Here is a 25639-nt window from a genome sequence, read left to right as displayed (position 1 = left end):
CATATCACATTGCTCACCTCCTGCACTACTCTAATTCTTCAAATGTGTACATTATGAAATTGGATTTCTGCTTAGAAGACTGTATCTCCCTGTGTATATGTTGAATTTATGAAGCAAAAACATATTTCTCCACGTTTATTATGCTAAAAAATATATTGAAATTTGATTGCAAGTTCCAAGTTATTTTCCCCACTAAATAGATCTCAAATTGCCCATTAGAATAAAATACAGAACAACTCAGATGACACAAGATATACACACACACACTTGTACAAGTGTCCATAAATACACACACAGCTTCAAAATACTGAAGAATTTTGGTAAAATCTTTCAGTCTTATCTAACAGGTTTAGACCGTTAAACAAAAAATCAGTGATGTTAAATGCTAGAGAGAAAGCATACTTCATATAAGCATCTAAACCCAGAAACTGCAAAACTGCCAATTAAATCTACTGAATAAATCATGGGCAAACAAATGTCAAGAAGTGAGTAAATAGGAATGACAGGAAAAAAAAAAAAAAAAACAACCAAAGTGAAGTCACACAAAAGCAGTGACAAGGTAAATCAGTGCAAAAGAATGGCAAAATCCACTTCAAGTTATCCCAGGTTTCATAGTTTTTTGTTTGCAGATTATATTTTCTTAGACACGTATTTCCTTGTTACTTTTGCCTGCTTTGATGTAAGTAGCAGCCCTAATTGTATAATTCAAATTTAAACCAGCAGTTAGAATTAGCCAAGACATTGACTCTGAACACTTCACAACACGTAACAGACAAAACCCAACTGCCTACACAAGGACAAAGCAACCAGTACAACAGTCTCTACCAAATTCATTTGTAAAATTAATTACAAAGATTATATTGGTCTGATTACAGAATAATTTACCCACCAATGGATTCTGACCTTGAGCACTTTCCATACATAACCAATTAATGTGTTTCAGTTGACATTAGTTCAACCTTGCAGAACAGCTACGGCTCAGCATTGAAACTTGTTCAATCAACTTTACTTCACAGTGGTCAACGTAGGAAAAAATACATATGCATAAAAGAAGGCATGCAGGTACATTTCTTTGCCTGCACGAACGTTCAGAGGATATCAGACAACCCAGCAAATCTCCATTTAGAGCCTAGATTAGCTACGTTGAGTCAAAATCTGATAAAATTGTTTCAGTAAGCTGCTTGTGTGAATAATGAAACTACAGCTCTCAGATACATACTGTAAATCTGATATGACATTAGATCACATCCCTGCTAATTATAAACCACGTTAGATTTATTGATTTGGCATCTCTGGCACAAGCAGCTAGTCGCTACTACTTCAACAGAATTGATGTGAAACAAAATGACATCTTACTCTCATAAAATAGCATCCCAGATCCCTTAATTCTATATTATCTCACTGGTTACAAAAATTAATGTAATATAAAATTTAAACAAGCAAGAGTCAGTATTAGCTCTCCCCCAGTTACAAGTAAATTACTAAACTGTTTGATCAAAATGAAGTGGCCTATTTATGTTTACAGACTCTACTCTGGGTGAGGGAGCTGGCATTAAACACTGTCCTTAAAGCACTCTAGAATGAATGTAGAATGTTAATATATCTAATCATACAGAATATAATTAGAACTAACATCATGTGAAAGGAAGAAGAAACACTTACTAGTACAGAACTTCATTTGCTTCATGCCTTTCATATCGAACAGTTTCACACATCAGTCTGAAAGAGAAAGAAGTCATTTTTAATTACAATTTATATCAGCATCACAGGACTTCACTTCCTGAACTCAGCCAGCATTTTCACATTTGCCTCCAGCTCTTACTAACCATCAATTTAAAGTTAAGACGATTTTTAATTCAGGAAAGTAGGTTGTTATTAAGACTATCCATTAAAGTTATTAGTTTATCCAAAAACAGATCTAACTTAGGACGTGACACAATTGCTGCCATGAAAAAAAAATCTGTACAACGATGGTGATCTCGTTCTGTAAGGTTATTTGATAAAAGTAAGTTGCTTTATGAAGAAGCAATTCAGAATTTTAGTAGTTGGTAGAAATTTGCAGTACGTAACACTCACAGATGCCATGGTATATCATTTTGCTGAATTCAGCAACAACTTCACTTAAAAATTACCAGGAGATTTTAATACTGAAATCCCAGAGGGCTCAAGACGAAGAGAACTTCCTGCAGGAAAATTCCCTAGTCTAGAAAGGAGGATTAAAACACTTCTACCACATTTCTCAGGCAGAATGAACAGACAGCAACCGTAACAGAATTTAACACATATTAGGAAACACAATGTTAACTTAGCGGAGGGGGGAGGGATGGAAATGAATATAATGGAAATGAATATTCCATTTCTGTCCATTGCCTGGAGGAAACGGGCTCAGCAAATCATTGCAGGTGGCAAGGAATAAAACCCACCACCTCCCTTGAACATCCTGGGCACTGAAATAAACTACAAACACCCAGGCACTTTGACAGATCACATCATATAGAGATTTGCTTAAGAGGCTCATGTGAATATTCAAATGAGGGACTATATTTAGATTTAGGGAAGAAATTCTCATTCCTTAAGAACCTCAGCGTACCAATGACCAGCTACTACTCACAGCTCATGGCTTCTTGTTCAGGCAAGAAAGTCTCAAAGGAGTTGACCTGAGGCTTTGAAGAGTTGCTCTGGGTTTGGTGTGACATTTGAAAACTCCTTGTTATCGTTTCTCATAGCTTCTCAATTTCTTCATTTCAACAGCCAGTAGTAGATTATTAGAAGTCATCTTCATCCTCTCTCTTTCAAGATTTTACTCGTTAGACCTGCTCACTAGTAATGCTTTTTCTGTCCATAAATGGCAGGCTTTGGCAGGCCTTGACATTCAGACTTCTCGTAAAAAAGAATTGGGAACTTAATTCTGTTTGCTCGGAGTTTTATTCTTATGACCCTTCACCCAGAGATCTCTGATAACTTATTTATAAACAGTGCATGAACTGTTTCCAAGTCTTATGTACTGTATACAAATTTCTGCTAAAGAAAATAACTTCTGTCTTCCTTGCTCAGCAAGAAGCTTCCAAACCATAGGGCTTCCTCTTTCTCAAACACCAGTTCCCACCCTAGAATGAAGTCTTGCTGAGACCATACAGACCCCAAATTGCTACTGTCTGCTTCCACCACTGTGTCCATCGCATTCTATCTTGGGTCCTCTGCTTTGAGAGGGACACGAAGAACAGACATGAGGTTAGTGGAAATAAGATACCAGAAGAAAATAAACGGAAAGTCATTGCTAGCTATCAGATTTTAAAATGAGAATACTGCTTAAGGAACATACTAACTACTGGTCTGAAAAGATTGTGGGCAACAAGCCATTCAGGAGTAGGAGTTACAGGAAACAGAATCCCTTTAACAAGCAAGTTTGGTTCCCGTGTGAATTTGAGGGAAAGGAAGTACATTCTTGACAAAGTCACGCAAGCTCATGGCTGGCTCTCTGAGTTTCACAGCCCTTTGGAACCACTATTATGATGGCAATGCAGAAGATAGACAAGTGCTTAAATTCTTGTGCTAAACTGAAATAATTAGAAGCTACAGTTGCAGAATATCAAAACCTAGACCATTTCCTCAAATATTTTAAAAATGTACTTAGATCTTGTCAGTGCTGGTGTTTAATTTTCACTCAAGTGTGTTCTAGTCCAATTCCTGAATATACTTAATAAATCCAAGATGAGATCATCAGAAAACTATAAGCAAGCTATTCACTATATTTAGCTACATATATGACATATATATATTAAAATAGCATAAATATATATAATATATATATTTAGGCTATATTTAATATCAGTATTTTAATTCATCTCAAGTTTCTCTGGTATTCCACAGCTGCAACAAATGCCATATCTTAAAGGATGCTATAAAAGTTTTTTGTCCCACATCTGCAGAGATTCCAGCCTTTGCCATGTATGGAACTAAAAACAGAAACTCTCTTCTAGGAATGTACTGTGCTGGGAGAGCTAGCTCAAGTTCCACACATTCCTAAGCAAGAACCTCATTTGGCACAGGAAGCCAAAAAGCAGAAATCAACACACCATGCAACCACATGTGAACACTTGGATCTCTATAAACAAGTTAACATCACTTCAACTCCAGGTCTGCAAAACTTGATGTTTTAAAAGACTTGCACATAAGAGCAAAACATGAAAAACTTTACTGAATGTGATTGTGGAACGCTTCCAAAGTAGAAGTAATTACACACCTACTTTGAAGTCAACATTCACATGACAAAACGCAGATTGGGAGGAAGAAAATCCCACTTCTATTTTCTCACAATTACAGAACACTGGCTTGGGAATGCAGACTCTGACAGAATGATGAAGGAGGAAAGCAGAAATTACAACAGCATTAATCAAAGTTGCTTCAGCATCTTCAGGTGTGGCAAAAGCTGACAAGCCTCATGATGCAATACAGTGATTTAACCTCTTTCTTTATAGAACATACAGGAGATATGGTGGTCCTTTTTTTTTTTTTCTTAATATCTACCAGCTGCAAACTGATGTTGCTCAAACGCCCTTAAAAGCCTCAGTTGGTAGTAAGATGTTTGTGTGAAGACAACTGGAGCAACGACTTAAAATCAAATAAACAAGTCTTTTAAAAATATAAAGTTTATCTGGAAGTCTTTATTACTTTATTAGAATGCTTTATGAGGCAAATCCAATTACATTTATTAGTAGTTTATGACTAAGTATTATTTGCATAGCACAACTTGCCTAAAAGTTCAGCACAAAAGCAAGCACAAACTGAAACAGAACCCAAATAACAAGCTGCTTTTGTGATTATTACATCCTAGAAATGGACCATATACCAACTTCTGTTCAAGACTGGAACCTGTACATTGCATGTAAAGCATTTACTTCCAGCCTCAAAGCTTAAACAAGAAAAACAACACCATAATGTAAAAAATATATAAACTAAAAGGAGCACGCAGGTATATAAACAATAGCACCTACACGAAGAAATCATTAAGACAATAAAAAAATTGAATAAATATATGCAACGAGCTTTGGAATGCAAGGTATGGTACACAACAGTCATGTATAGTTAATAAACATGCCATCCATTTATTTTATTAGTGCATGAATATGCGTTATTTTAATACCTTAAATATTTCAGAAATAATGAAATAAAATTGATTAAATGTAAAAAAACCTGTTACTACAGTTATGGCATATAACTTCAAATCTTCACTTCTTTTCTTGAGAGTTTAATAGCTTTTTCTAGAAGAAACTTAATTGTATGGCCAAAGAAAGCAATATCTTTTATACTCATTTTAATCAAACTTTTATTTTCTAAATAACATTGCTGCATTTGCCATCAGGCATTCATGCAATACCTTACTGTAAAGTATTCAACTTTACGTTTAATCCTCAATAAAAACAAAAAGATTGTTAAATGCTTTCCTTTCAATAAGTAACAGTGAAGATTATACAAGAAGATATAAAGTTTAAAAACCATTCCTAGAACAGTAGGAAAATTCATTTTTCTGGTAACAGGCAAATTGCACTTGTCTTCAGCCCAGTTTTACTCTTTCCATAGCAGGGAGAAGACTAGCCTCTTTACTCTGCAGTATCTCTCCCTTTACACCCTTCGAGACTATCATACCTCTCTCCTCTATTTGCTTCTCTATTGGTAATTTTCCAGTATGAAATCTCATAAAGAAACAAGGATAACCACCGCAGCAAGTCTGCCAACAAAACAACCTAAGTAGAGCACATGTCTCCAGTCCAAACTTTTGGCTGTCCTGACACTCAAGATGACATAAGATTTAGAGACTGAAGGACATAATGGATTTCAGTAGACCTTTTTATTATTCAGTGGAGAGCAAAGAAGAGGGAGTAGCACAACACTCCATGCTCAGAAGCAGTTCAAAATTATTTCTGATTGGCCCTTCTGAATGCGTTCAGGGCTGGGCTCATACCCAGGACAGAAGTAGTTTCAGACAGAAGAGTTCAAAACATAGACAAATCTATAATTAGCTGAAAGCGTTCTCAAGTAGAAAAACTGTAACTATCTTGACAACATTTAACTTTGATGATCTCTTCCTATGAAAGTTCAAAGCTTGTGTAAAAAAAAAAGTGATAAAAGTTATGAACTCCTTCGTATAAAGCATGAAATTCTGTTTTAATAAAATATATGCATAATAAAAATGTTGGCAGCAGAACCTCTTCAGCACCAAACTTCTTGGCCCTTTTTTGATGCGAGGTCAAGTGCAAGAGACGCTTACATTATTATTTCTATGCTTTATATAAAAAATACTTTTAATAGAAGATTAACACGTCTGTAAGAAACGCAGATTCTTATAAGATTGTGTAAACCTTTTCTCCACACACAAACAGTAGTATCTATACAGCATCATACCTTAGCTGATGTTCTCTCAGATTAGACAAGGCTTCCATTCCATGCAAATACGAATACACAATCTCCAAATCCTACAAGCAAATGAAAAACACAGTTAGGATTCTCAATTTGGTACAAGCTGTTAAAATACTGCTTTTATAATTCACCCAGAGCTCTCCCATTCCAGGCCACGGGAATATTGGAAATAACATGCTTACAGGCAACTAAGGGCAAGCTTCATGAAAACCTTTGATTCCCCTTTGGAAACTGGCACAGGAAAGCATTAAAATATGCCCAATCATAACATTCAAAGACAGAAAACCTTTATGCTTTTGCTCAGTAAGCAAGCCTGGTCCAGAGTTCAATGGAGCTACTTTGCAACTGTCCAGCTTCTCAATGGCTGTGCATCCAAAACCCTTCATTTACTCCATAAAGGAATACAATAGGAAAAATAGGCCTTCCATATGGAGTGGAAAAAAGGTACAAAACACTGAGCCAAAATTACCCGATGTAAATAAAGGTTTATAAAATATCTTCAAATGGAAACTAAACCGTGAGCTTACGTGAGAAAAAGGTGAAGCAAACAGAAAACTACTGCCATGAGATAACAACAAAAGAAAAAAACCCTTATAAACAAAATGCCAATTATATGATAAATTTTACATTCAACCTACAGATAACCATCGCAGACCTCTGACAAGTAGCACAAAAACCAACACCCAAGACTGAAGCTTCCCAAGATACAGCTATGGAAACACTAACATCAGTCTAAAAGCACTGCTAATGTTACACCTTCCCATCACTTCAGAAAATTTCAGTTCAACTCCATCTCTAGGATAATTTAACCTTAGTTGGTGGATTTGATAGTTTCACCATCCTTTTTTTTTTTTTTTTTTTTTTAACTTGTTGGCTAAGAAACGTGTTATTTACAATTCATTGTAGATAATATGGCCCAAAGCCACTATCTGAAGCAGACAGAAAGCTGAGAACGAGCTAACACCAATGCCATCATAACTCACTGTCAGATTATGTTTCCCAGTAATAGAACCTATTAAAGCTATTAACTTAAAAAAAAAAAATTAGGGAAATGGGAAAGTGCTGGAAAAATTGGAAAACTTTATTTAAAATTGAATGTGAAATACAGTTTATAGATGTAATGAAAGAGTATGGTGTTTGGAGAGAGGTGGTAACTGGAGAGAGACTTTAGTGCTGACGCCTCAAAGAGAAGTTAAAGTGAGGAAAGTTACAATGATCACAGAATCACAGAATGTAGGGGTTGGAAGAGACCTCCAGAGATATCTAGTCCAACTCCCCCAAGTTGTTCTAATTCAATATATTATTGCACAAGTGTAATTGTACTTAAATCGCACTACTGATCAGAAAAGATGTGAGGAGGTGCAGCGAGTGCTTGAGACTAAATAAATGTATCTAAAAGAAAGTCTTTCCTCCCACACACACACACTGAAAAAAAAAAGTGAATAGTTTGACAAAGTGGAAGAAACACACAAGTAAGCCAAGTCAAAATTCTGCTGTTCTGATCCTTCTGTTCCTTGCGGGCTTTGGTCCTCCTGTGAGGAGCAGATGATGCATCAACAACAAAAAAACACTATGGGTTGGAACGGAGGGACCTTGCACATACAGCTTTGAGAACAAAATATAGCAGTCACAAGGATTTTTTTTTTCTTTTTCTTTTTATACTAATGAAAGGATGTAAAAGCTCATGCCTGCTGCTCACTTGCAGACAGGCTTGGGGTGAAGCAGAGGTTCCTTTGGGGGCCTGCGCTCACTGCAGGCTGAGAGGAGCCTGAGAGGAGATCACATCTCCACATAACCCATCACCATGGGCAAGAGCCTGGTCAGAAGGCTTTAATTCTGAACTGCCTGACATTTTCAGCAGCAACGGGCAGGCACAGGAGTTCTTCTCCAACCCTCTGCCATCAGGGCTAGCACCGTGGTTTCCCTCAAGTGGCATGGATTTAATATGCAGGGAACGGTTCATAGACTAACTGAAGAACCACTAGAGACTCTGACTTCAGGGAATCCACAGATCTCAAGTGGAAGCACGTGGTCAAAAGGGTCCACAGACATCTTGCTTTCTCGTCAAAGCACTCTGGCATGATCGCACTGCAGCTGATGTGCAGCAGTGCCAGATCAGCTGCTCCTCACAAGTGCTGCAGTCTCTCTCCAGAGGGTGTTCGACAGCAAACAGCTCCCTCTAGCACCACGACTGTTCACTGACACTTCAGTAGCTGATTCCGCTATCAATCCAGTCACTAGGTTCCCCTAACTAAAAAGAAAACAAAACAAAACAACCCACAGAAGAGCCAGCCAAGAGCACTGGCTGTATTTTCACACGCGAACAGTAGGTCCTCTACTCTCCCATTCAGTTTGCAGCATTAACAAGGAAAGCTATTTGAAAAGAATCAGTATATTGAATAGGTATCACTGTGCGTCACCTCCATTTTCTGTTTATCTCTGGAAAGCTGTGCTTTGCTTACTTAGCAAACACGGATGTTTAACTGTTGTTTGAACTTCTTAGTTAAAAGTGAGTTAATGGAACGTAAGAGTTCCTCTGAAACATTCGTACTAAGCCTTGTCAAATCCCAATACAGTCAGAATGCTTGAAACAGTGGCAAAATAACAGCCAGCTTACCCACCTGCCACCTGCCTTCCCCAAAGCCCCCTCACCTTCACACATACCAACTTAGGCTGAATGTTTTCAGTTTTGACAGCATTGACAAACCAGCAGAAAGCTGAAGACTCAAAATTCCTAGGAAAAGGATTTTGTTTCAAGGAGGACACAGCAGAACATGCAGAACCACTGAGCAAAACCTTAAAAGCAGCACTTAAATTACACTGTATATGCTGTGTGTTGCACTTTCTGCTCCTGCGATAGATGTACTTCAATTACCACACGGTGGCAGCCTGAGCCATCAAAAGTTTTAAGACTGCAGTTCTTCACACAGTTCCTTCTGTTTTAAAAAGTAATTGATACTTCAGAACATCTTATGAAGTCCTACGCTCGCTGCAACTGATGTAAGTGGTTCAACATCCTGCTACAAACCAATAACTTTCTGCTTTCTAACTTTATCCATAGGAAAGAGATCACCACAACAGCAAAGCAAAGACAGAGCAGATCTTACTGCAAGAATTCCAGTCTGCATAAAGGCCTTGACAGTGGTTAGACAAAATGTCAATGGAAACTCTAAAAGCAGAGATTATGCTAATGCAGAGAACAAATTAGCAGAGTTTTAAAGCATTTTCTTTATTTAAATGAAGAAACGGGCTGAAAGACAGAAAACTGATCTGTACTTCAACCCGTGGTACAGCCAAAGTTGTATGCTTAGTTGCTGTATGTGGAGCAAACTGAAATTTAATTTGCTGATATTTCTTGATGTTTCTTGATGTGGTGTTAGCTGGCTCACGTTAATTTTCTGACTGGGCTATGGAAGAAAACAGGGAGACTCGAGATTTAACACAGCTCAGTTTCATTTAGAACTGTAAAAAAAAAAAAAAAAACATCTGCGACCCTATCTTTGCTCTCACTTCTAATAAAGATCTACAGATATTTACATACAGATATTGCCAACATGCTTGAAACAAATGCAGCATCAGTTACACAAGCCAAACCAAAAATGCTGACCCCAAATTCACTCTAGCTTTAAAAACTTCAGTGAAGTGATGTATACACCTCAAAATTCACTAGCTGTGGCTTAAAAAAGCATGCCACCCTATACATTTTGAACTTCTGCTGATTTCAGTTCTGCTTTGCATTAAGACATTGAACTACCAGCCGAACTCAACTGTTCCTACAGTTGAAAGGCAAAAGCGCTCCAAGACATTCATTTCAAATCCAAGGGTAGGAACAAATTCCTTAATTCACCACACCAGGGTGGAAAAGGTTCCTCAAAGCACCTGATACCCACCTCAAAACTACCAGCCTACTGACTCTAGAACCGTTTCCAAGAGGCTGGCGCTTGCCGCATCAGCTCATCACTCCAATTGAGGCAGCGAGGAGCAAACAACAGAAGAAAACAGAGAGCAGAGGCGGCTCAGGGCCAGGCGGCTGCACCCCGCTCACAGCTCCAGGCCCTGGCAGTGCCCCAGCCAAGCGGTTTCAGCATTGTGAAAATGGGAGCTCCCAGCCCTGCCACTCATCTGGCTCAGCACTGCTCAGCGGCTGGGTGCTGCGCGGGCGTTGGGGAGATGGAGGTGGAAGCTGGCATACTTCTTGCTGGCTTACGCACGCCGTATCAGCTAGCAGGGAGCGAGGGCTGGTAGTTTCAGCATGGCTGACAGAAGAGTTAGCTTGAAATTGGAACTTCCTTTTCTCCTCAAGTGTTGTAATGTCTCCCCCATACGCAACCCTAGTCATATACTAAGGAGAGACTGAAGAATTAAGCTGTAACTGAAACTAACATCGCATCTTTCTTCTCTTTCTTTGCAGCTGTAGGATCCTTTTCCATTTTTTTTTTTCTTGCATCCAGCACCTGAAGGTACCTGACTTTCAGTCATTCATGTACCTACTCCAAGCATTTCTTTCTTGCCCCTCCAGCATTCAATTCAGCACCCATCTGTCTAGCTGCCTGTACCAGCTCCAAGGCCAAAGCAGTGCCAGTACTGCCAAAAGAAACAGACTGGATTACTGCAGCCACTCATCAGGCTCAAACAGAAGTGCCCGTGCCACAGAAGAGGTTCCTCCTTCCCAGCATGTCTGTGCACACAAGTGGGTTCCAGCAGCTGTGTCACACTCACCACAAGCTGTTCAGAAGGACTTGCAGGCTTCCTGCCATCAGAGCCAGCAGCTTCTAAGGGAAGGGCAGGCAAGCAGAAAGGAAGCGACTTGGGTTGTCCCAGCCAAACCCAAAGGTATGGCAAGATGTTACCCTGAAAATGAGCTCACGCTTTACAAATATTAAGCTGTCAAAAGCAAGAGCAAAACCACAGACTAAACAGAATTACGCCACAACACAAAAATCCAGCGTTGCTGATACTAAAATCCCTGCCACGCACAAAGGAAGATGAAGTACTCTACTTCTAGCTTCCCAACAGCAGGAAAAAAATTAAACTTCCTCATAGTTGCTGTGCAGGAACGTGTCCAGGTATGTGAGTATTTATCAGTGAGCCATACCAGGAGTCAGTCACTGAAGAGATTAAAATGAAGAATTTGTCATGCAGCACTGACATTGTCTTCCTCACATCAGGGCCTTCACACTCAGGGGATGGGTGTTCACTGCATGGAAAGCCAGGCATAATCCTATGTAACACATTATTGTAAGTTAAATTACTCTTTAACTTCACCGCAAGCTACCACAGCATTTTTTTCTGAAAGTTATCCCTACTACTGTACAACACACAAAGAAATTTGTGGCTTTCAAAAAAGTTTCTCTCTTCAGAATAAGGTGACCCAATTGGCAGCTACACAGATCTTATTCTGATCGGTGGGGACAGCAAAGCAAACTATCAGTGACTAATAGTTTATCTCTGAACACAGAATAAAACTGATAATTCTTTATATACTGGATTTCCAAGTGCCACCTAAGACACAGAGCACCTCACCCAGCCCAACACATCCCTCTCGTACAAAGGCTCCAAGCACTAGATTGGCTTTTCTCAAAAAATACAGCTCTCCGAGACAATGAGAAGAGAACTTGAATGGAAGAGTTTCTAAAAACAAGTACTTTCTCAGCCGTAGTCAGAACGGGTGACTGGGATCAAAAGGCAACTTTTGAATGCAAGGGTCTTTTAGAGACATCAGATGTTAAAATAGTTATTTTAGAACATTAGCTAAACCTGTTGGGGGCCAAAGTTCTGAAAAATGTTGCCATCTTCAACCTGTATGAATTTGTCTTGACTAGTATGCATCATATTTCAGGAAACCTATGACAAAACATGACTCCTCAGTAACCAGGCATGACTAAGCTTGAGAACCAGCCCCCATCAGAAGGGCAGTAACTGAGCACAAGCCTTCACTTCCCCTGCTTTGGCTGATGTGGTGGGAAAGGAATACAGGCACTGTATTGATCTTGCTCAGGCTTGCTGAGACACGAAAATTGTTATTATTAGCTACGCTGTGAGGAAGGACATTTGTTCTGGGTTAGGAAAGGAATTTTCAAACCCAATTGGCAAGAGGAAAAGCAGGCAATTTCTATCTGGAACTGAAGCACCCGTACGTGAAGGTCATCAGGAACAACTCCAAAACCTCCTAAAGAAAATGGAAAATTCCCATTTTCATGGTCTGTCTTAACTGGGCACTGTCCCAGCTCAGAACAAATGCATGCTTCTGCAAAGCCTTCAGTTGCATTATTGCTTCTAAAATTCAGAAGCTGGAGAAATACTATAGGATCACGGCAAAACAAATGTGGAGAAACAAGGTGTTTCAGTGGGATACTTAATTCAGCCTTCCTCTCTTTCACATATATTTCGTTTGGGTTGTGAATACTTTGTTTAAACAAGTTCCTCGTGAAAGAAAATTTCATTCATCTCCATTTATGCTTTTTTTTTTTTTTTCTCTCTAACAAAAGGCTGGGTTATAAACCTCTGCTCCCACATAATGCCTCAGAGATTCACATATAATAATTTGAGCAGTTGCTGGTTTTCAATCTTAACCAGCAAAACCTGCTCAAACGTATAAAATGGAGTTGGAAGGTTCAACGACCCATCCCTTAGGAATAGACTTTTAACTTTGGCTCAAAATTAGTACAATTGATTTAACATAACCTGCTGGTCATAAAGCTTTTAGCTGAGTAAAGAAATCAAGACAGTTGTGAATATAACCATCCTATATGATGGGGTTATACGTGGGAAGGGTAGATGGGAAATTAAAGCCTGCCATCTCATTGAAGTCAGTGCATAAACTAATGAGCATAGGAAATTACAGGGTAGTGCTGTGCATTTCCTTTCTGCTTCCCAGACTCTCGGAAGTCAGACAATTAAATGCTTAACACAAGAGTATAAGTTCTGTAGTCAAAAATCCAATCTTTGGTCGCAAGTCCAAATGTAAACAAAATGGTTTCACCACAAAAGATCTCTCCTACTGATTGCACAGTTCATAATTATAAAAGGCATTTATGTTACTCGCTATTTGAAGTATATATAATTGCCTTTTCAATATTTATAGCCAACAGTTGGAAGCTTGCATTAAATCTGTTCTACCCATTTCACATTCATTGTACCAAAGTTCACATATTTTGTTGCACTTAGGCCAGTCCCCAGGGGTTTGGTTTCATTTTCTTTTCATAATCCTTAGAAGAGCCTCGAATTGTTTTGAGACCATGTTATTTGTCCCACGTTTTCCATTATTTATGTAGTATAAGATTCAATACCTACTACAAGAAAATCAGTCTTGTAACAAATACCAGCTAATAAATAAAGTGGGACTTATTTCAAAATAACTATTTGCAACAGAAATCTAACTAACCACTTAAAATTATAATGGTTGACAGTTTTTGGACAATAATTTGGGGTTTTTTTTTTTGATTTTTTTTTTCTTAGCTTCATTAGTTTACAGGTTAGATCCATGACACCAGTTAACCACAGGGACTACAACCCAGAGAACTTCAGCCTAACTAAACCAGTCAAACCAATCCCCACAAAGTAAAGACATCCCATCCCTCCTCCCAATTTGCTCTTGTTGAAATCCTGATACACTTGCCTTGCAGCGGGCAAGAGCCCTCTATTGTCTGAGAACTGTGAATTTCTATAAAGCTTAGATCGCAGTACTTTAATATCATAGCCAAGCACAACTACACAGCAACCTTTCTTCAAACACAGCACTACAACTACTGTGATCATTACAAGTCACAGCGTACACCATATTGGTACCCACAGAGCAGCACATTTGTTGGGAGGGGTGGCTGTTCCCAGCCACAAGCAAATAAATTACAGTGACATTAAAGAGCTGCCATTTGCCAACTGATCTGTGATAGCCATTCACGTAAAGATTTTACGTTCATCATTACAAACAAGCTATAAATGTATCAACAGGCTAAGAAGGCAATGATGCTCAGCCGATGAATGGACAACCTGGTAAACTACACCAGCACAATCAGACAAAGCCAACTTACTCCTGTTTTGTCTAATTTCTCCAGAATACTCCCAAATTTTCCCTTATCTTTTTTTCAAAACAAGGCTTCACATAGCTTTGCTTTTTCAGCACTGTCCCGAGTGCTGAAAGCCAGCAAACTCCACCCACGACTTTCTGCTATTTTTCCTTTGCCACACAGAAAGAAAAACTAATACTAATAAAAATAATAATTTAAAAAGGAAAGCAAAGAAACAAACAACCACAACCATCAACAACCAGGATTCCTAGAGGTCTCCAAGGAAGACCCCAAGTGCTCTCCCGAGGTTCCTTGCTGCAGACTGACATCAGCATCCTCAGGGACTGGTGAGCTGCCTGCCTGATTACCATGGCAACTCGCAGGCAGAAAACAAAAGAAACCAAGTGTGCTGGAAGCAGCGCTCTGCCAGAACTTACAACAGAAATATCTCGGCAGGACTATAATCAACAGAAAAGAGCAAGTTACTTTATATCACTGGCCTGCAACCATTTTTGTTGCTGGCTTACAATCAACCCGAGCAAAAAACAGAAAATAAAACAAAAAGCTTAGCTCTCCAGCTGCTGACTGGAGCACTAACTGCAGCAGAACTGCACAGCTCCTTTATGGCATGGATAATTCTATTTTCACTTGAGAAAAATCCTATTTCTCAGTTTCTTTACGTTCATGAACCAATAAATAAAAGCACAAGGAAAGGAGGAGATAAGATTGCACCGTGGCTGATTTCACAAAGGTTTCAAGTGCGATATGCAACTTTTCTCTCATGTTTAAACAAAGCGTTAAAATTCATTTAGGCAGCCAAAATTCAAACATTCAACTCCTCTTAGTTCAGTTTATAATTTAAACAAAAGCTTTATCATTTGATTTCTTGTTTTAAAAGGAAATAGCACAGAACTTCGAGAGGTTTTTCGAGCATCTTTCTCCAAGCATCAGTAATAGATCACAGGAAAATTATTCCCAAACAATCAAGCAAATGATCAGACTGAAGTACGTATTTGCATGTCAAATCCATTTGCATCCAACAATTCACCTCAAAAGCTGCTAGCGGTCACATCCTCCCAGAGCTGCGATTACTCCTCTGTGCAAATGAGGTGATTAGAAAAATGCTGAAGTACTTTCCAAGGAACAGCCTCTCCAAGCCTCAATTTGCTAGCTCAGGTGTTTCCTGAAGCAATTCCACATTTTTATCTTCTGGGTTTGGAGCCGAGTTTTTGGGTTTTCTTTCCTTCTGATAAGGAATTGTAGGATTCTGAAAGGACTTGTCTTAAACATAACTTCGGGATGAATCAGTTTCCATATCTCAGGTGGGCTGACTGGAGACATTTCTCTGAGCTGATATGGTAGATTGTCATAGCCTTAGAAGCAGAACAGCTTCTAGACAAAGACATTTTCACATCAAATTGTGAAACATTCAGTCATTAACACTGTAGCATTACGGCAGTGTTGAAAAGTGCTGTCCTCTTTGGTCACCACTCTGCACCTAAATGCAGCTCTGAGTACCACAAAATAAGATAGGGAAAAAAAAGAAACACCTAGCATTTTTTGTTGCCAATGATTAGACTTCCTTTCACTCTGACAGTGGCCATGTCTGAGTCCTCAGTGAGCCAATCCCACCTGCCAAAGCCACATCCTGAAGGTTCAGGCTACTGTGTTGACCCTTTAATGGCCTAAGTCCAGTGAGGCTATGCACATGTCCACATCCAGCCCATGTGAGGCTGCCCATGGCACAAGGAGCAGACAAGACCACCGCGGCTCTGCAGCCAAAAGATGAGCAGGGCTCAACCCATCTGCTCTGCGTGTGGCTGCTAAGATAAAGTGACACAGCTTCAGCAGATAAAATGGATCACTGCCCCACAGGGGAAGGGCTTATTTCCCTTCATTCAGCTTCATCCAGTGCTGCATCTACAAGGGAAAGCCATCAGAAACAGTAGCTCAAAAAAAACTAGAGAGAAGTCAAGCATAATGCTTCACTACAACGCTCCACCAGTCAAGAAAAAATTGCATTTTAGAGAGAACAAGTCATGCAAGTTGGTTTGGCTTGAATTGTCTGAAGAAATTTGGAAACACTTTTCTCTCTATCATTCCCCATTAGCATCTCTAGATAGCCCTTCCTCAGTATTCTAAAGTCCCTTTTATCTTACCATACTATCAGATCCAAACCCACTTCTTGCATCAGATTCCCAAATCCAATACCCAACACCTATATTCATTATTGAATCTCAAATTCCACACCTTAAAACACTGTGTTGGAGAATCAGGAGTTATTCTGTCCAATAGCAGTGACTGTTTACCTCTGGTCTACAAGCTGTCTACTGAACTACAGCTTAATTTCTAATAATTGCTACCAAGATAAGTGCTGGTCAAATCACAACTGATTTATTTACTTATTTTTAAAGTTTCCATTAACATTCATGTGTTGTACTAGCATTTCTCCCACCACGTTCTCCAGTTCTAACAAATACCAACCAACATCTACAGGTCAGCAAGCATAGCAGCTGCCAAAGGACTGGCAGCAGGTTTTGCTGAATGGAAAAATCCAGCACTCCACCACCTGAAAACTCCACACAGGACAGCAGCAGCTGGTCTTTCAGCATCTTAATTCACCCCACACTAAAGGCAAACAAGTTTTAAAACTTCAGTCTTTTCAGAGTGCCATCAGGTTTTATATTCTTTGCTTAGTATAAAATAACTTAGTTAAGTCTTAACATGAAAAAGCTTACCAGTTACTTTGCAGACTGATTTAGACTGAGCATGACAGCCATCAGTTTACAAAATCTTGATACTGCTTATCAACTGACGAACGAGTGACATTTGCTCTTAAACACAGTGCTTACCTTCACAGCAGCACGTGTTTGAACTACAAAACTGCACACTAAAGCACGTGCATTCTTCATTAGAGACTATTAATTTACTGCCAAGTCTGACAACACTTCTTTACTATGAAAAACAACCCCAAGGAGAGCCCAGCTCTAGCAGCTGAGTGAAACACCACACATCTCCCCAAAGCAGGTAACAGACAAGTTCTCTCTGCAGAGTACCCCACGTGAGCCCTTGTAATACCACCAGAAATCCTACTGTAAACACAGCCAGGCACCACATCAGTATCTACACATTCCTAAGAGTGTGCTAAGAAATATGACTAACATTAATTACCTGTTCCCACAGGTCTAGAGTGTTCTAAAACAAGAAAAAGAGACAAACATCTTTCCGCTCATTCTTCTGAGTCTAGCACAAGACCATAGAAGCGACAAGAGGGATCCCAAAGGGCAGCAAATATATCCTGATGACACCACAGCCATGGAAAAGGGCAGTGGCCAAGGAGATTGGCTCCAGGAGCAGCCAGTGCAACTCATGGCTGCACAGCACTCACTGGCACACCTGAGCTTTGGGCATGGAGGGAGAGGGGTTACTACTAATGACAGTGTGACTAAAAGCAGAGGTTTTTGGTTTGTTTGTTTGTTTGCAAAGGCTGGGCACAGTGGCTGAGTTGCACGATCTGCTTGGCTGCAGAGTACTGGGAGGGTAAGGCCCAGCCCTGTGGTGTTGGCATGAAGAACCGAGATGCAGGCAGGCCTGTCATTAGCTGTGGCCTCCACTGGCCTCACGCTGGTACCAGCAGAGCTAATTGCTGCTTCTCTTCCTCACTGTCCAGCCTCACTGAGTAAGGCTCATTAAGTCAGGAACCTGACGACACCAAGACGGTCTCCACACATTTAGGTAGCATTTCTCAGCTGGAGAAATAAGCCATGGAAACCCCAGAGAATGAGGTGTAGAAGGCAGAACCATAGAGAATCAGCTCAGGAGTAACAGAACTGGATGATAACTCCCACTGTGGAAACCCAGGGTGTCTCTGTATCGTTCCCACTGCCCCAGGTCTAGAAACTCAGCTCAGGAGTTACTCAGTCAACCCTATACTGTCACAGGCTTTCCTCAGAGCACTCCTTGTGCCTCCACGTGCTGTTCCATCTCAGCTCAGGCATGTGGCAGGACCTGACTTCTCTGAAAGATCCCCACAGCACACGTAATCCAGATACTAACTGAGGAGGCAGCCTTTCAGGGGTGGGACTTCTTCCTTTTAGAAAGTCTCCTCCCTCCGTCATTTAGGCTTAGCACAGATTATGCTGATTATGTCTAGTGACCACCATATCCAAAGGGTGGCTTGTTTGTCTGATTTTATCTATTTAATCTTCAAGTGATTAACAGCCTCAGGCGAACTGGTTGAAGAAACAGCAATCAGACTGTCAACATTTCATCAACAATGGGTTGTACAACACAGCACTTTCAGGTGGCACTTAGTCATTTTTCCTACGCACACAGCCCATTCGTTGCAGCTGAGTACTTCTGTTGAAAGAAGTTTCTACCCTGCCACGTTAGCCCTTCTGCCTTCTCTTCCTCACCAACATTAAGCCATTTCATTGCTTCTACTTTTCAATCAAGATCTGAGGGGTTTCTTTGCCTTTCTTTGGCAATTGCTGTAGGTTGGCAAGCACGGCTACCATTTTTTTTCCTGGTAACTAATTCAAATAAATTAGTTCACTGAATATCTAACTACATTCTCTCCTATACCTTCAGTATTTAGACAGAGCAGGCAGGAACACGGTTGATGGCCAGTATAAAAATGAGTTAGTGGCCTCTAAGCAGCTGCTAGAGGGCAAGTGCACAGCTTAAATAACCACCAGATGAGAAAAGAAATTGTCACCTTTCTTGGCAGATGCTAGAAAAAGACTGGACGTAGCAGCAGCTCCAAGGCCCCACACATTTTATGGCCAGAAAAACCCTGCAAAATCTGGTTAAAAGTTCTATGCAAGTTCCAGCTGTACTGCTAACTAAAGCCATTTGGCACTTACGAAGGTGCAGAAGGCAGCTGGGATTTCTACAACAAGCTCATCAGCTGTATGTTTCTGGGGAAGCAATCAGCAGAGCAATATTTTCGTGAAAACTTTGTTTATGGCTGTTCATAGAAATAGAGAACCCCACAGCTTCTCTTTAGAGTGCAGAATACCACGATCACACTGCTTATTCTTAGTGCTTATTCTTCCACAACAAACCGAAGGAGAAATAAAGCAAGACTTGGCTACAGATCACTGTCACAAGCAACAGAATTCAGTGGCCTGCAGCTCTCATTGCACCTCAGCTCCACCTCCGCACACCCAGCTCAATACTCACTTGCACAAACAACAGCAGGGCTCAGACATTGCTCAGGAGCTCTGATTGCCAGGTGCAGCCACCACTCACTGTATGACCTGCCCTGAGCCAAATCTCAAACGATTGTTTCCACTTCCTATTTGCAATGACCTTAAAATATGCTACTTGCATGTTCTCTATATTTCCAGGGATCCAGCACCCAATAGTGGCCTTTGGCTCCCTTCTCTGCCACCCAAATTGAAATTCGGACCCTAGGAATTGGGAACACCTTTTTGCAGCCTGCCAGAGACCATTTTATCATCTCAAACAATGCACCAGTACAGTACAGCATGTATCTTCTCCTGCCAGTCCTGCACAGCTGGTGATGCACAGATGAAGGACAGCCTGAATGACAGAGACGCTCACTGCTCAGGTTTCCTCCAGATTTGCCAGAAGACATTCTCCAGCATTACAGCTGTGATTTAGCTGACTCTGTTCAGCTGTCTCACCACATCTCACAGGATGGTTCTGCAATTCTTTTTTTTCGTTTGACACTGACTGGCACTTCTCTGTGATTCTTGCTTTTTTGGAAGACTCAATGAATGCAATAGTCAAGAACAGTAAATGCCTTGGGGTTTGCATTTTTTTTCTGTTTCCTCGGTAAATCAAGAAAATGCCGATTTCAACCCATTTAAACTGCAATTATAGAATAGCTTCCATTAGACACCTTGATTTTGTTTTCAGTGGCACATCAAAAAAAGTTGGAACTCTAGACTGAAAGCAAGAATTCATTAACTCACAGAGAGAGAACTCACAGAACATACCTGCCAAGTAAGAAGTTAGAGGTTAGCTATTTACTAGATTAATGTTGCAGTCACACACAGTACAAGTACAGAGCACAGGTGGCCACTGAATTATACGCAAGGACTATCTGCCCTTCAGTGAACCAGCTGATAACTCCAGGTAGTTTAGGGTCAATATGTGCTTAACATCGTTATTACCAGGGTACCGGGAGGCAGAGGGGTCCTCCAGCATTTGAGGGAATGATCCTAAGGATGAGGGTGCAGAGAAGATTGTATGTGGACACCAACCCTCAGTCGGGTAAGACTGTGACCAGACTCTCCTTTAGATTCTTCCTCGGGAGCTTACAAGCAGTGGAAGAATGAAAACTGCTAACAGCAGCAGAGACCTACAGGAAGAAAACACTGACATTTTCAGAGCTTTTTCTTCCCCACTTACAAAACTGAGGGGAAATTTAGAAAAGCTAAACTTGCTTCTCAACCACACTGCAGGAAAACAGAGATTTCAGTGCCTGCAAGGTGCCAATACTATATTCAGGCTACTGGTCCGTTCTCCACTATGCAAAAGCTCTCCGGATTTACTCTGAAAATACTAAGTGATTTGGGAATGAATTATACCATTTTTTATATTTTAAGCAGTGGAATCAATTATTTTTAGAGCTACAGCAGATCCTTGGGTATTTCTCCTTTTAAGTCTTCAGCAGTAGCTAACCACCTTGTGGCAAGGGGATCTTCTCTCATGTTAAAACTGAGAGCTTATTTAAGGCCAAGCTTCAGCTTTACTATAAGAGAGTTAGGATTCCTTCGGAACAAGGGAAGGGAAGCAAGCACAACTAATCAAAAGGCAGATCCTGAGAAGGAAGCACAACTTTCTGTGATAAACTGAGTTGCAGAAGGTTTGACTGCACACAGACTTTTCAGAAGATGCCTAAAGTTCTTTCTCATTCAGTGAAATCTAGAAAAGTCTTTTAGAAAATCACTTTACAGGAGTAATTTGAGGGGAATGATAATGGTTTGTCAGAGAAAGCCTACTTTTAAGCTTGATTTTATACTTTGGCAGAAGAAAACTGAAATACTGAACTAATAGCTTTACAGGAACTGGTAAAATCTGCAAAGCTGATTTCAAAATTAAGTCAAACTAATCCAACCTTTTGTTTCAATACATTTATTCTTTTGATTTAAGAAAGGTACTTTTGAGTGCAAGGTGTATTCTTCTTTGTTTTCTTAACTGCTAGCTAATTATAACCCAATCTGGCAGCCTGAAAGAGCTTTCTAGCAGGAAGAAAAGATGAAGAAATCAAGAATTTTTAAGAAACTGGAAACATGAAGATTTCAAAAGGGGTGGGAAGCACAGAGGGTCCGTGTTGGGGACATCAAACACTTGAAAACACAAATATTTACACACATTCTTATGTTCACAGAATAATCTCTTTTTAAAAAAATTAAAAAACACATTAAGTACTTCAAACTAAAACACCTGACCTGAAACAGAAGTTCAGCTTTTTCAAGCTTTTTAAGTTATAATTTAATACTGACCTTTCCTTAGCTTGATTACTAAAAGCGAGTTACATGTTAGCAAATCATAATACCCTACTCACAGTATACATTTATAGTGTGCTCAAATGAAAAGTGACTTAAGAAAAACAGAGCTTTGTTGGTCTTCAAGTAAAAACAGCCTATCCAAATTCTCAGAACTTACAAGTGAAAAGTAATGCTCGGGTCTTTTCTAGGTAACACTTCGTCCAAAGAAATGAACTGCCCAAGCTTTCATTCTTGGCTTTACAGTGAGCTGGCAGAGGAGTACAAGAAGCTTGATCATTTGGCAATGCAGGACCAAGAAGTCAATATCTGGCTGGCTGACAAGACAATTTTCTGGCTGTAATCTCATTCTGCTAAGCAAATTAAAACCAAGAAATGCTTCCATTGCCCTTCTGGTTAATGTCATTTCATTCACTGGAACAGCCTCTGTTTGACTATTAATATGACTATTACCAAGAATAAGTTTTATTTCTGACCTCAAGCCAGCAGAGTAAAGTCCAAGAAACCCAGGGTACATTCACAGCACAGCCACTGCTAACATGTATTCAGATTAACCCTCGGAGCACACGTGGTTGGTGAGCACATGCATTACTAAACACAAATACACATCACATGGAAATAGGTTTACTGGAAGCCCACTTACACAAAAATATATTAAAAAAAACCACAATAACTGAGCAAGCAGCACCACACAAAGCAAGCAAAGGATTCTTGTATTCACTATTTGCTGAATAGCGAGGAATAAAATTCTGAAAGTAAGTAATTGGAAGTAGTCTATCAAAACAGACTTGCACATAAAGATGCACTCAAATGCTTTCATTTCTTCAGAGGATGTTTCCCACTGCCTCTGGTGTCAAAATCTTTATTCAGTATACTTGATTAACAAATGGCACTGGCAGGCAGATCTAACAAACTCATTCGATAAGTACAGGTTTTTCACTAAGAAATTACATCATGTAATCATCCAAATTCCCAGACACTGCTAAAGAAGAATCCTGTTACTGCAGAAGCATTCTGGCATTATAAAGGTACTTGATTGAGCCTGGCAGCAGTCCGCAGTTCACAAGCACCCAGCGAGGCATCAGAAGATGAAACAAAGTGATTGCACCTTTTAAAGGAGTCCATTTTTTTTCTGTTTTAAACTCTCCTTCCTGAACATGCCAACACTGCAGCTGAATCCCACAGTTAGCATGATTTCACAAGCTTCTGTTTCAGGTTGGTATCTTAGAAAAGTTATATCTAGTTAAATAAGCTTTTTACACAACACTGGAAGCAAAAGTAACCAAAGAACCTCTTACTGTTACTTCATCCGACTGTCTGCACTGTTTCCTACCTCACCATTTGAACCCCAGCACACACAGTAACTGTTTTGAGAAAGAGCACAAAGACGTCCTAATTATTAGAAATCCCTGCACAAACCTAAGCAGCAGAGTAAGATTAATACAGTCACAAGACCCAGAGATTAATCTATTTACCAAAGAATCTGTGCAACAAAGCAGTCTAATTCCAGGAGATTACTGAAGCTAGATTTTCAACAAGATAAGAAGGGTCAAGAGACCTGGAGAGTGCAAAACATCTCCCTAATAATGGCTTCTTCTAAAAATAAAATACGTTCCAGAGGAAAAAGGTTCTATCTTGCCAACATTTAATTTAAAACAGCCTAATTGAAAAATTACATATGAATTAAATCAAGAGTCAAAATTACAGTAAAACACATTACAAAAATAAGCCAAGTAACAAACTGACCAGTAAAATAAGCCTCCTCCTTTAATTACATCTAAAGAATGAATGCCAAAAAACAACCTAAAACACACATACCTCAAAAAGGACTCCATATCTTAGAGCAGTATGTTTCAAATCAGTAAATTTTAATTGAAATTATTTTAAAAAATCCCCAACAGTAATTGTAGGAACTATTTATTCCAAGTTTTTCCACAACGCAAGTACGGGATTCTTTCCTAAAAGCTACTGTAATCACTTCAAAAGGAAAAGAGAAATAATCATTGGCTCTAGAGCTTAAGAGAGAAAAAGGACACAAATCAGATAGCTCATCAGCTGAACCTAGCTGAACCGAAGGAAGGCTCTGAGGTCCTGAGGCTCGATAATCATCTACAGTGTCATGTGACTGATATCCCAATTACAGTTTAACAGAAGGTGATGCAGCGAATTCAATAACCCAAAACCTGGAACAAGATGATTCCAACTAGGAACTTAAGGGACCATTGGACTCTGTTGTTGTTGTTCTGGTAGACTGCTGTTAAACATTCGGCCAGCTTACCTAAAGAATGCAGGAAATCCCATCACTTACACCAGGATCAGAGAGTTCTCTAAAGGTGCACTCACAGTGTAGGTGTAGTGCAGAAGACGCCATAGGCTGATCTTAGTACACTCTTGATCATTGAGTCAGACTTCCACATGCACAAATTCTAAAGCTATGTTCTCAACAAGAATTCCATTTCACGCAAAGGACCTTAAGACAAGACCTTAAGACAACCAACCAAGAACTGATGTCACTTGAGTTTGCACCGAACGCATTCTCACCATTACTGTTCCTACCATCCAGTATTTTCCACTTGGCAGTACTAGTTTTTAATTCGTGAATTAGATTAGAGACAGTTGCCAGTTCTGAAGGCTGCCAGGGACCTGTAAAGAAGCTGAAACTGCTCTCAAACCTGGAATAGCTTGTGCACAAAGAGAGAAATTCTTCCTTCCATCTAGGGCATCCCGAGGGGAAAAAGCAAGGATGACAACAGAGGGATTAATGAGTTATGATAGCTCCCAAACTCCGTGCTCCAGTTTCAGAGGCAGGCCAGCTGGCCACAGTTCCCAGAGGAGAACCTCTCCCAGCTCAAGCAAGCCCTGACACCAGGCAGTGCCAAGCAGCCCCTGCAGCCCCCACAAAACCTGCTGTTACCTTGCAGTGCACGGGGCACCGACTCCTCTCACCTGAAGGGAGCCCAAGAGTAGGAAGCATTCAGGGTGCTAGAAGAGTTCGAGGGGCAGTGCCTCTTCCCTACACGCTGAATTTGTTTGGTGTTCCACGCTTGGCCACCTTTAGAAGTAGATGATTTAACATTGCCAAACTGAAGGGTGGCACAAAAACCAGCAAGGCCATATCATTCCCTCACTTCTCAGTGCCTACATTTAACCACGCCTAACTCAGTTATAAAAGCAAGTCGTACCAGCCACATCCTCCTTTCCTTTTTGTGTTAAATAATTATCTTTAATAATACCTTTATAGCATGCCTTCATTCTCCCACAGTCTCATTAGCCTGGTGATTTGAAAACAATAGAGTTTCTTGCATGCAAAGACAGAGGATGCAGCTGCTTCCATCTATAAATAAGATGTTGTTATATCAGATGTGACTGCTATTGTGTCAGCAGTCAATCAGTTACATGAGCAGATTAAAAGCAAGGGTGGAGGTGTATTTTTTTTTTCCCCTTTCTTGGAATCGAGAAGTCCTCCATCTTAAATAAAGGACCAAAAAGGCAACCAGAAAAAAAGTACAATAATTAATGCAAGTCACCTCTCAGACACTCCAACTTCTTGACAGGTTGTATTCAGGTCAGGTTGGATGGGGCCCTGGGCAGCCTGGTCTGGTATCAAATGTGGAGGTTGGTGGCCCTGCATGCATCTGGGGGGTTGGAGCTTCACAATCCTTGTGGTCCCTTCCAATCCAGGCCATTCTATCATTCTGTTATTCTTTACAGAAAGGAAACTTGAATAGGAACAGC

The 25639-nt window shown here is 40.1% G+C and overlaps 1 protein-coding gene across 8 annotated transcripts in view; it reads right to left on the bottom strand.

Annotated features, from left to right (window-relative positions):
* Positions 1-25639, bottom strand: part of RAPGEF2 (Rap guanine nucleotide exchange factor 2) — a 174221-nt gene that overhangs the window by 114946 nt on the left and 33636 nt on the right. For all 8 annotated transcript variants that reach the window (XM_085222021.1, XM_085222027.1, XM_085222023.1 and 5 more), the window contains exons 2-3: positions 6403-6473; positions 1663-1719 (exon numbers count right to left, since the gene is read on the bottom strand). In XM_085222021.1, coding sequence (XP_085078147.1) covers positions 1663-1719; positions 6403-6473 — 128 coding nt within the window. The remainder of the gene's footprint in view (positions 1-1662; positions 1720-6402; positions 6474-25639) is intronic.

The sequence above is a fragment of the Meleagris gallopavo genome, chromosome 4 (genome assembly GCF_905368555.1).
Source record: "Meleagris gallopavo chromosome 4, MGAL_WU_HG_1.1, whole genome shotgun sequence".
NCBI classification, from domain to species: domain Eukaryota; kingdom Metazoa; phylum Chordata; class Aves; order Galliformes; family Phasianidae; genus Meleagris; species Meleagris gallopavo.
The sequence above is the reverse complement of the archived record's forward strand: the minus strand, read 5'-3'. Positions and strand labels throughout refer to the sequence as shown.